This window comes from Echinops telfairi, unplaced genomic scaffold, assembly GCF_000313985.2.
Source record: "Echinops telfairi isolate 266 unplaced genomic scaffold, ASM31398v2 ScPeMD7_5;HRSCAF=22, whole genome shotgun sequence".
In the NCBI taxonomy this organism is placed as follows: Eukaryota; Metazoa; Chordata; class Mammalia; order Afrosoricida; family Tenrecidae; genus Echinops; species Echinops telfairi.
This window is the reverse complement of record NW_022103901.1, coordinates 32,866,103-32,877,963: the sequence shown is the minus strand read 5'-3', so window position 1 is coordinate 32,877,963 and position 11,861 is coordinate 32,866,103. Positions and strand designations below refer to the sequence as shown.

The following is an 11,861-nucleotide window of genomic DNA, read 5'->3' as shown; positions in this document are numbered from 1 at the left end:
CCCGTGCCCGCCATAAGCACCAGCTGGCTCTGTCCTGCCCCCGTGAGCAGCCGAGGTGGGGTGGAAAATTGGTAGGGGAGCAGGTGTTGGCCCTGAGATGCGATTGGGAGTCACATGCCCTGTGGGTGGGCGTTCACACCAGTACAAAGGCAGGGAGGGACAGGGTGTCCTTGGAGCATCTCTCGGCCATGGGTGGTCTCAGCCACCCTTCACGGCCCATCTTGCTTGTAGGGCTGCAGACAACTCGCTTGGGGAACCACCTGGAAGACCGTGTGAACAAGTTCCTGCGGCGGCAGAACCACCCCGAAGCGGGGGAGGTTTTCGTCAGAGTGGTGGCGAGCTCCGACAAGACTGTGGAGGTCAAGCCGGGCATGAAGTCACGGTGTGTGTGCCAGTGTGCTGGAGGCGACAGTGGAGCTCTCCACTCAAGGCGCCCCCCAGCATTGCCTCCCCATTCTGGGAGGCGGTGAAGGGACAGCAGACCAGATGGAGGGCGGCCCAGCCCCTAGCTTTCCTGGAGTCCACCTGCTTTAGGAGGGCGGCTGGGGTGGGTCAGCACCACACCAGCAGCCACACGAAGGCCTCACTGTGCTTGTGTTGCAGGTTTGTGGACTCTGGGGAGATGTCTGAGTCTTTCCCGTACCGAACCAAAGCACTCTTTGCCTTTGAGGAGATTGACGGGGTGGACGTGTGCTTCTTTGGGATGCATGTCCAGGAGTACGGCTCCGACTGCCCTCCACCAAACACAAGGTAGCCCGCTGCCCCCGCTGGGTGGGGTGCACTAGCCTGGTGGGTCGGGGAAGCGAACAATGAGGATTGAGGCCAGGAAGTGGTGATTCTCGGTGCTCTGGGCCTCAGTTACCCACCAGCCCACAGGGCTGTTTTGTGCCAGGGTCCAGCTCCTGTCCCATCTGTCTGAGGACAGTAAGCCCAAGGGAGAGTGGGGTCTGGGGGATGGGGTGGGACACTCAAGGAGCCAGGCCACTGTGAAGGCCACGTGCACCCTACACATTCCCTTCTGTTCCTGCAAGTACCAGAGGAGGGGAGGAGGAGCATTCAAGAGGGCTGCTCGCTTGGTTTGGCAGTGCTGACCCCACTGCTTGGTAATGAGGGCTTGGATCCCCACTGCAAAAGCAGCGGGCAGCTGCACTGGCTGATGGGAGCACAGCGTGCCCAGTTTGGTGCCCACATAAATGCCACCAAAAAAAAAATCCCTGGAGCTTGTTTGGGCTGTATGTGTTTGGCTAATGAGCCCTGGTGGTATAGCAGTTTCAGCGTTCAGCTGCCAAACGTGATTAGTGGTGGGAGCCCACCAGCCATTCCTAAGGAGAGAGATGAGGCCGATGACTTCTGTAAAGTTGCTGGCCTTGGCAGCCTGGGGGGCAGTTCTCTGTCCTGTGGGCTCACTGAGGGTCAGCCCCACCAGCTGACAGTTCTGGGTTTGTGTGACTGCTCTTCTCTCGTCATCCCAGGCGGGTGTACATATCCTACTTGGATAGTATCCACTTCTTCCGACCCCGCTGCCTCCGCACCGCCGTCTACCATGAGATCCTCATCGGGTACCTCGAATACGTGAAGAAGCTGGGGTGAGTATGCTCTGCAGCCCAAGGGCTGCATCCAGCATGACGCCCATTCCTTAGAGCATTCCAGAAGGTTCCAGAACCCTCTCAGAGCTCACTGAGTCCAAAGCTCCAGCCTGGTCTCTCTGAATTCTTTTCCCTTGGAGGCCCTTTGGTTTTGTGTTTATCTTTTTGGAGGTGTATTTTATTTGTGTCATTAAACCCACCAGCTCTGGGTGTATAAATGCAGCACCTGTGAGCCCTACTGAGGGGATCAGCTGTCAGGGTCCTTAGACATGTGCCCTTCTGGGTGGCCGGCTGTGAAGCGGAGTCCTGCTACGGGAGGGGGAGCGCCATGGCTGATCTCTCTGAAGTCCTTTGTTCCTGTTGCTAGATCTCTTCTCTTCCTGTCCCAGGTTTGAGAAAGTTGGAATGAGCTGACAGACATGTCGCCCTGACGGACATAGCGCCCTGACGGACAGGTCGCCCTGACGGACATAGCGCCCTGACGGACAGGTCGCCCTGACGGACAGGTCGCCCTGACGGACAGGTCGCCCTGACGGACATGGCGCCCTGGCGGACATGTCGCCCTGACGGACATAGCGCCCTGACGGACATGTCGCCCTGACAGACATGGCGCCCTGGCGGACATGTCGGTAGATGCAGCCTAAACAGACAGAATTCCATCTCACCATCACCTTCCCTAAGCCCCTAGTGATAAGTGCGGGGGAGGGGGAGGAGGGGCTGGCCTCCCTGATGTGGGGATGCCTTGGGCTCTGTGGCTGTCACGCTTCAAGGGCAGCTCCCATTGTCACTGAGCATGTCCACCTGAACTGTGTGTGTGTCCTGCAGGTATGTGACTGGCCACATCTGGGCCTGTCCCCCAAGCGAAGGAGATGACTACATCTTCCATTGCCACCCCCCGGATCAGAAAATCCCGAAGCCAAAACGCCTGCAGGAATGGTACAAGAAGATGCTGGACAAGGCCTTTGCGGAGCGCATTATTCACGACTACAAGGTAGCAGGGCTCGCGGCGGGAGAGCTGCCCCCATCTGGGGCCCTGTACACTTGTGCCTCTGCCTGTAGCCCTCAGGTGCCATCTAATTATTGTATGCTTGGGATCACAAGCAAACAAAAGCCTCCGATAAGAAGGCAGAGCCATCCGCCATGCCCCTATGGTGCTCCCCTGTGCTCCAGCTCTGGGAGCCCCTGAGAGAGTCCTGCTGTAACCCCAGCAGGCAGGCACCTTCCAGGATGTTTGCAGTCCCTGCCATCTCACCACTGTGCTTTGTTTCCATCAGGACATTTTCAAACAAGCGACAGAGGACAGGCTCACGAGCGCCAAGGAGCTGCCCTACTTTGAAGGGGACTTCTGGCCCAACGTCTTGGAAGAAAGCATCAAGGAGCTGGAGCAAGAGGAAGAGGAAAGGAAGAAGGAGGAGAGCACAGCGGCCAGCGAGACCCCTGAGGTAAGACCCCTGTGGTCAGGCCTACAGTTGGTCCGTCTGTCAAGCTTGAAGGAGACCCCAAGGTGAATGCCCCCTTGCCCCTGTAGGACCACTGTGAGTCAGGTCGACTTCTGTGACAGAGCAAGCCACTTGCACCGCGAGATGCCTGCAATGGGTGGGGGCTGCTGCCAGACGAGACATTGTAGTGATGGTATCAGCAGGGAGGCCCCTGGGGTGTTTTGTGTGCAGCACTGGGGGGTGAGCCCTGGCAGCTGTGACGGGGGATATGGGTGGAGGCACTCCATCCTTAGGCCCTGAGCATCACTAAGCTGGGACAGCAGAGGGAGGGAGGACATGCTCGAGCGCGCGTTCACAGAACCTGAGGATGTGGCTGGGTTCTGGGCACCTCCACACCACGTGCCACAACAGGAAGCCGGTGCCTCATGGGTGCCTGAGGAGGATTCTGGGACTGTGATTGTCCTTCCCCAGGAGGCATGTCTGCTCTGTGTCGGCAGATCCTCATCATACCTGGTGACTGGTGCCCGAGGAGGTGCTCTTTCCTTGACAAGTGAGCTGACCCTGGGGGCGGGCCAACCCCAGTGTTGAGTTGAGCCAGAACGGCCTGTGCAGCGGGCGCGTGGAGCTGTGTTAGGAGCCCCAAGACTGGGTCTGGGTAGAGGTCTGGCGGCAGAGAAGGGGGCACCCTCTGGTATGCCGCCCTGAGCGCGAATGGCATGGTGGCCATCATGCACTGCTCTTCCTGGCTGGTCAAGAGGGTCACAGCCATGGCGTGCACTTGCCTCCCGGTGGGGGTGAGTGTGGACTCAGGTGGCCACCCGGGCTGACTATCTGGGAAGAAGACGCTGCAGGTCATTCCTTGGTGTGGCGAAATCTGAGTCTCATTTTTCCGATCATTTGGCAGTGCTTTCTAAACTTCGTCCAAAGATGGCAGTTGCTTCTTTTTAAAGTAATCCTGCTGTTTTCGAGCAATTGTGAGACATTTGCTGAACAGTCGAGAAGCTTTTCAGAAGTCCGCACCACCCACCCTCGAGGCCCTTCCTGTTGCTCAGACTGACCTGTTGTTAACAGTGGGTCAGCTGACACTGTCACTGCGCGAAGCCCACACTCCCTCATGTCCTCTGTTGCCAACATGGCCTGGCCTGCCAGCCCCTTGCTGGCTCTAGCAGGTTCTCAGACTGGCTTTGTTGTGGGGCCTGTGCCTTGTTTGGGGTTCACCCGATGTCTCGCTGAGAGTTCAGGGAGCGGGGTGAGGTCCCTGAAGAACCATTCCCACGGTGAGGGGCCGCCAGCCCAGGAGCGCAAACCAACTGTGCAACTGCTTTTTTGTCTCAGTTTTACTTTTAATAACCCCCAGCGTAAAGGAAGGGGCAGAGGTCATGATTATGATGACCTCAGGGGGCCTCTCCCTGCCTTTGAGTCCCTGGATGCTGGGGTTCTGTGGGAACCACCTCCCAGAAGCTGGCGCATCCCACATGTCACAGTCGTGAGGGGCTGGGCTGCCCTGGACGCCAGACTGTGCTGGGACTGTCCGCAGGGAGCGCCTCTCTAACCATGCGCTCACTGTCTCTTCCATGGTGGGAGCTGGCCAGGGTAATCTGCCTGGGGCTGCCTCCCTGGGCCCCCTGGCCTGGGAGCTGAGCGGTCCTGGTGCTCAGAGAGGAGTCTGGGCCCATCTGACAGTGCTCTTTGTTGTTGCAGGGCAGCCAGGGCGACAGCAAGAATGCCAAGAAAAAGAACAACAAGAAGACCAACAAGAATAAGAGCAGCATCAGCCGGGCCAACAAGAAGAAGCCCAGTGTCCCCAACGTGTCCAACGACCTGTCCCAGAAGCTCTACGCCACCATGGAGAAGCACAAGGAGGTAGGAGCAGTGCTGGGCACCCACCCCCACCCCCCACTGGCATCTCTCCATCCTGGTCACAAGAGCCCCCATGAGCAGAGGTTGGCTTGGCACCTCCACAGAGCTGCCAGCACTGACACCATGTCTCACTCTGCCTGCAGGTCTTCTTTGTGATTCACCTCCACGCTGGGCCTGTCATCAACACCCTGCCCCCCATCGTGGACCCCGACCCCCTGCTCAGTTGCGACCTCATGGACGGCCGGGATGCCTTCCTGACGCTGGCCCGGGACAAACACTGGGAGTTTTCCTCGCTACGCCGCTCACAGTGGTCCACTCTGTGCATGCTGGTGGAACTGCACACCCAGGGCCAGGACCGCTTCGTCTACACCTGCAACGAGTGCAAGCACCACGTGGAGACACGCTGGCATTGCACCGTCTGCGAGGTGGGTGTCCAGGCCACAGGGTCTGGGAGAGGGTCGTCACACTGGGTGACCTGGACCACTCGGTGGTCTCGAGCCCCTTCTGCTGTCCACACCAGTCCTCACACCCCTGCTGCTGCACCATCCCCTCTGCAGAGGCCCAAGGCCCAGTCGACTATGCATAAGGGGAACTTCGCCCTACTGCCCTCATCTCCCTCTGCGACACCTTTAACTGCCTCCCACACGGTAGCAGTGTCTCTGGTGCCTGTGCTGGGCCCTCCCTTTTCTGGCCCTGAGCCTCCAGGCCGTCAATCCAGGATCTTGGTCTTTCGGTTCTAAGCTCTAAGCGAGCGGTGCTTAAATGGGCTCCCAGAGAGGGATCTCCAGTGCTTCCACCCCAGCCACAGTGCCCCTTCTGGGAGAGTGCTGTTGCTGCCTTGCCCTGTGGCCCTGCAGGGTGGGGTGGCGTGGCGTGGCGTGGGGGGTGTTGCACTTTGTGACACTGAGAGCAGATTGTGGGCTTGTGGGGGATGAGTGCACAGTGCAAAGTCTGTGGCTCTGGTCTCGGGAGCCTTAGGCAGACTCTGTCTGCCTGCCCTCACCCCTCACCCCACTCGTCCACTGGCTCCAACACAGCCTGTGAGAAGTGGTGGGTCCCCCAGGAAGCACAGGCACCCTCACAGTGGGAGTGGGGGCAGAGGGTTCAGGGGAGAAGACCAAGAGGTGGTCTCTAAGTGCAGGAGTGGGAGCAGATGTGCTTGTCCTCTGGGTGTGATTTGGGGCCTGGGCAGTGGAGTGGCGTTTTAGGGCTCACGCCTAGGCTAACGTGTCTCTGCTTCTCTCTGAAGGACTACGACCTGTGCATCAACTGTTACAACACCAAGAGCCACAACCACAAGATGGTCAAGTGGGGGCTGGGCCTGGATGACGAGGGCAGCAGCCAGGGCGAGCCGCAGTCCCGGAGCCCCCAGGAGTCGCGGCGCCTGAGCATCCAGCGCTGCATCCAGTCACTGGTGCACGCCTGCCAGTGTCGCAACGCCAACTGCTCTCTGCCGTCCTGCCAGAAGATGAAGCGGGTGGTGCAGCACACCAAGGGCTGCAAGCGCAAGACCAACGGCGGCTGCCCCGTCTGCAAGCAGCTCATCGCCCTCTGCTGCTACCACGCCAAACACTGCCAAGAGAACAAATGCCCTGTGCCCTTCTGCCTCAACATCAAACACAAGCTCCGCCAGCAGCAGATCCAGCACCGCCTGCAGCAGGCCCAGCTCATGCGCCGGCGCATGGCCACCATGAACACCCGCAACGTGCCTCAGCAGAGCCTGCCCTCCCCTACCTCAGCGCCACCTGGCACCCCCACACAGCAGCCCAGCACGCCCCAGACGCCACAGCCCTCGCCCGTGAGCATGTCCCCGGCTGGCTTCCCCAGTGTGGCCCGGACTCAGCCCCCCACCACGGTGTCCACGGGCAAGCCCACCGCCCAGGTGCCGGCCCCACCACCGCCTGCCCAACCCCCACCTGCAGCAGTGGAGGCTGCTCGGCAGATCGAGCGCGAGGCCCAGCAGCAGCAGCACCTGTACCGTGTCAACATCAACAACGGCATGCCCCCAGGCCGCACGGGCTTGGTGACCCCTGTGAACCAGATGGGCCCTGTGGGCTTGACTGTGCCTCGTCCCAGCCAGGTCAGCGGGCCTGTCCTGCCCACCATGCCGCCGGGCCAGTGGCAGCAGGGCCCGCTGCCCCCCCAGCAGCCGATGGCAGGCATGCCAAGGCCAGTGATGTCCATGTCGGCCCAGTCGGCCGTGGCTGTGGCCGGGCCACGGATGCCCAATGTGCAGCCGCCGCGGAGCATCTCACCCAGCGCCCTGCAGGACCTGCTGCGGACCCTGAAGTCACCCAGTTCCCCTCAGCAGCAGCAGCAGGTGCTGAACATCCTCAAGTCCAACCCGCAGCTTATGGCCGCCTTCATCAAGCAGCGCACGGCCAAGTATGTGGCCAACCAGCCTGGCATGCAGCCCCAGCCCGGCATGCATGCACAGCCTGGCTTGCAGAACCTGAACGCCATGCAGGCCAGTGTGCCCCGGCCTGGCGTGCCACCACCGCAGCAGGCCATGGGGGCCCTGAACCCCCAGGGCCAGACGCTGAGCATCATGAACCCGGGGCACAACCCCAATATGGCGAGCATGAATCCGCAGTACAGAGAGATGCTGAGGAGACAGCTGCTACAGCAGCAGCAGCAACAGCAGCAGCAGCAGCAGCAGGGAGCTGGGGGCATGGCCGGGCACAGCCAGTTCCAGCAGCCGCAAGGACCTGGCGGCTACCCCCCAGCCATGCCGCCACAGCGGATGCCACAGCACCTCCCCATGCAGGGCAGCTCCATGGGCCAGATGGCAGCTCAGCTGGGGCAGCTGGGGCAACCTGGGCTGGGCACCGACAGCACCGCCAGCATTCAGCAGGCCCTGCAGCAGCGGCTTCTGCAGCAGCAGCAGCTAAAGCAACAGATGGGCTCCCCGGGCCAACCGAGTCCCATGAGCCCCCAGCAGCACGCGCTCTCAGGACAGCCACCGGCCTCCCACCTCCCCGGCCAGCAGATGGCCACATCCCTCAGTAGCCAGGTGCGCTCTCCGGCCCCCGTCCAATCGCCACGGCCTCAGTCCCAGCCACCACATTCCAGCCCGTCCCCACGGATACAACCCCAGCCTTCGCCTCACCACGTGTCTCCCCAGACTGGCTCCCCCCACCCCGGACTCGCCGTCACCATGGCCAGCTCCATGGATCAGGGGCACATGGGGAACCCCGAACAGAGTGCAATGCTCCCCCAGCTGAACACCCCCACCCGGAAGGCACTGTCCAGTGAGCTGTCCCTGGTCGGGGACACCACGGGGGACACACTGGAGAAGTTTGTGGAGGGTTTGTAGCAGCGGGCGGTGGTGCCCAGTCTCCCCTCCTGTTCTCGGCCCTTTTGTACTGACCCAGGCATCTAGGTGCTTTTCCCCTAGATGGAACTGCCCCTTCCAGCCCCAGAAACAATACAAAGAATATATTTTTTTGTTAAAAACCAGTTGATTTAAATATCTGGTCTCTCTCTCTCTCTCTCTCTCTCTCTCTCTCTCTCTCTGTTTTGTTTTTTTGGGGTTTTTTTTCCTGTTTGTTTTGTTTTTGTTTTCGCTTTGTTTTTGTTTAGGGGGTGGGGTTGGTTTGGATTCTTTTTTTTCTCTTTTGTCATGGCAGGTGACTCATGCCTTTTTTAAAGGGGGAAAAACAAGTTCATTATATTCATATTTTTTATTTGTATTTTCAAGACTTTAAACATGTATGTTTAAAAGCAAGAAGAAAAAAAATAATATTCAGAAACTGATTTCCTGAAATAATGCAAAAGCTTATAATGTATCCCGATGACTTTCTGATGTTACGGGAAGATCTTTTTGTTTTCTCCTTTGTTCTTTTCTCCTTTTTCTATAGTGAACTCTGTGGGCGCTCTCCAAGTATTACCCTGGACGGTAGGGATGGGCTCCAGCGTGCGCACAACCCGTGCGTGTGTACACACACCCACACACACATCTTATCTATACATACCGGCCGAAGCCAAACTCTTGTCTTGCAGATGTAGAAATTGTTGCTTTGTTTCTCTGATAAAACTGGTTTTAGACAAAAAATAGGGTTGATCACTCTCTTAGACCATGCTAATGTTCCTAGGGAAGAAGCCTTCTTTTCTTTCTTCTTTGTGAAACTTGAAATGAGGAAAAGCAATTCTAGTGTAAATCATGCAAGCGCTATAATGACTTATAAATAAGGAAATTCAAGAAGATTCAATCACTGTATAGAATGATAACGTACCAACTCATTTCCTATAGCAGATTGTTAATAAACCGTGTGCGGCAGACGGAGGTGGTCCTTCGTGAATCCATGTACATGCTATTAACACTTAGTGTTCGGGGGTTTTTTTGTTATGAAAATGCTGTTTTCAACATTGTATTTGGACTATGCATGTGGTTTTTTTTTTCCCCTCCCCATTGTATATAAAGTACCGCTTCAAAATTGATATAAATTACTGAAGTTTTTAACATGTACTCTGTTCTTTAAGATCCATGTAAGAATGTTTAAGGCTTCTATTTATTTACATATATTTTTGGAGTCTGTCTTTTGTCAGACATGATTCTGGTTGTTTGCTCATGAATATAAGGCCTGGGGCAGTGGGCCTGGGGTGAGTGAGACTAGGGGCAGGGTGGTGGGGGACAGCTGGGGACCCTGTGTCGGGCCAACCTACTGGTCTAGAGGCTCGGGCTGTAAGGCTGGCCCTGGCCCCACACATTTGAGAGTCACTGATGGCTCATCTGGAAAGTTAAGTGACCACTTGGTATGACACTGCCCTTGTGCTTCCTGTCCACTCTGTCCTAGCCCCGAGGGAGACCAGAGAGGGAGGCTGGCCAGCATGCTGCAGGGACTGCAGGTGGGCTTCTGCTTCTCAGATCTGGGTTCGATGGGGCGAGAACACCAGACAGGGGTGGTAGGGCTCAGCCGCTCATCCCAACCCTCTTGAGGACGTGTGGCTCTGGCATCGCCACTGAGGATTGTGGCAGGGGACAGGCATTGGCAAGGGCTCTGCCATTGAGAGACTTGACTCAGCCGCCAGCCCCAGTTCTCCATTCAGGGTCCCATCGTGGGTGGCACAGGAAGTGCTGAGTGCTCTGGGCTAGGTATCATCTCGGAGAGCAGAAGCTGCTCATCTCAGCCAGGCTGGCCCATGGTCGAGATCACAGGCTATTATGTTCAGGATCATGGCTCAAGCTGCCTCTTTGTGGGCCAAAATATTTGACTTAGGGATGTGAATTTCAAGGAACTTTGTAAGAAATTGGAGGGGGGTCTATAATTTGGCATGAGGCTGCCTATTTTGTGTCCTCATCACATGAAACCAGATGTGTATCAGGTAAGACAGACCACTGGCCCCTCACACCCCAGGAAGGACTCGGAGGACCTTCCTGCCTGTGGTGGAGGTCGGCTATCCCTGTCCACTAGCTCAGCCTGCAAATAATTTGTGTCCAGACCCGCTTTACCACCCATAACAGCCCTGAGGCCAGCAGTAAAACCAGAAGGAGCAAGGGTCGGTGTGGATGGGGCATCCTCCTGGGGGTGCAAGTGAAGAGCTGCACATGCCAGGTGTCTGCATCCCTGGTCCTCGCCCTAAGCAGTCAGATCCAAGGGTGTGGACTGCAGATAGGCACAGGGCTGCTTTAAGAAAGCCGGAGAGCCAGCCTCCTTGGCTGCATCTCCTGCTGTATACGTGAAAGAAAAAGAAATGGGATCCCTATCTTATGACCCAAAAGACGCCACTTGAAATGACCGTGAAAGCTGCGACGCTGCCTGGACTCCGAGACACTTCCCACCAGCTCACACTCCTATGAGGAGCCTCAGCGGCCGACTGCTCAACAACTAAAGGCCCGGCTGTCCAGCGCAAGTGTGGAGCCGTGTTTGAGAACGTGGCATGCTGTGACACTGACATCCCATCAAGCCACGTGAAGTGGAGGGAAGGGCTCACGCACCTCCTGAGAGCTCCAGGTGGAGATGGTAACTTACTACATGAGATTGTGAGAGGTTGCAACCTTCATTGGAAGGTCCACGTGCTTCGAGCCCAGAATAGGGAAACTACACCGAGGGGAAAAGGTTGCGTGCCAGCCGCCGCAGCAGCCCACCCCAGAGTCGTGCTGAGGCCTCCATCAGGGTCGTGTAGGACCAGAAGGCATCAGCCAATCCTGGAGCATACAGACAGACTGACTCCTGCGAGGTGCCCTGTGCCGATGTCATGCATATTCCTTGCGTATCACCCTACCGTCTGCACTGAAGGAGGAGGACGTGGAGAGGAGTCATGGGCGGTGGAGGTGGTTTGAGGCCTGAGAACTCCTGGGTGGGCGAGGCTCCAGGCTAACCGTGGACCCTGGAGGAACTTCACCTCGTTGCCCTCCACCTCAGCTGTACTTGCCTGGTGCCCGTCTTGCTGCAGAGGGTGGGCTGGGAATTCATAGAGTCCCTATGCCAGGTTGGAGAATTCAGGAGCACACAGCTGGAAAACTGGTTTCGGCCAGGGAGCGGGTGGGTGTCTCTTGGGGGGTGGGGTTGGGAAGAGATTCAGGGGAAAGATCAGCCCTGGAGCTGAAAGGAGTGAGCAACAGGACAGCCAGAAGCCCCTGAGCAAAAGCAAGAACCTCATCTGCCTTTATCGAAACAGAAAAGCAAAATCCTGTCAAAAAAAATTTTTAAGCCCCTAGCATCAGTTCCAACTCTTAGCGACCCTACAGGACAGAGCAGAACTGCCCCTGTGGGCTTCCAAAGCTATCTTTCCGAAGCAGATGCCTCCTTTCCCTCCCTCAGAACCTCTGGTGGGTTCAAACTGTAAACTCCAGTTCTTACCCCTTGAGAGCTGTTCTGTCATTTCCCCCTGGTCCTCCAGGTCAAGTGGATGTGCCCCGTAAGCAGACTGGCTCATCTTGCTCCAGCAGAGCGGTTGGGCGGGGGTCGGGGAGGTGTTGAACTGCAAGTCTTTTGGTTAGCAGCCCAACAAAACACCCAAGGTTCCTGACTTC

At 57.5% G+C, this 11,861-nt stretch overlaps 1 protein-coding gene across 1 annotated transcript in view; it reads left to right on the top strand.

The window, feature by feature from the left end:
* LOC101641939 (CREB binding protein) overlaps positions 1-8,344 on the top strand; it is an 80,676-nt gene extending 72,332 nt beyond the window's left edge. The window contains exons 23-30 of the mRNA XM_045286042.1: positions 232-382; positions 604-750; positions 1,473-1,586; positions 2,412-2,577; positions 2,861-3,028; positions 4,727-4,888; positions 5,029-5,310; positions 6,135-8,344. Of these exons, the coding sequence (XP_045141977.1) occupies positions 232-382; positions 604-750; positions 1,473-1,586; positions 2,412-2,577; positions 2,861-3,028; positions 4,727-4,888; positions 5,029-5,310; positions 6,135-8,201 (3,257 nt within the window). The 3' untranslated portion in view covers positions 8,202-8,344. The remainder of the gene's footprint in view (positions 1-231; positions 383-603; positions 751-1,472; positions 1,587-2,411; positions 2,578-2,860; positions 3,029-4,726; positions 4,889-5,028; positions 5,311-6,134) is intronic.
* The last annotated feature ends 3,517 nt before the right edge of the window (positions 8,345-11,861 follow it).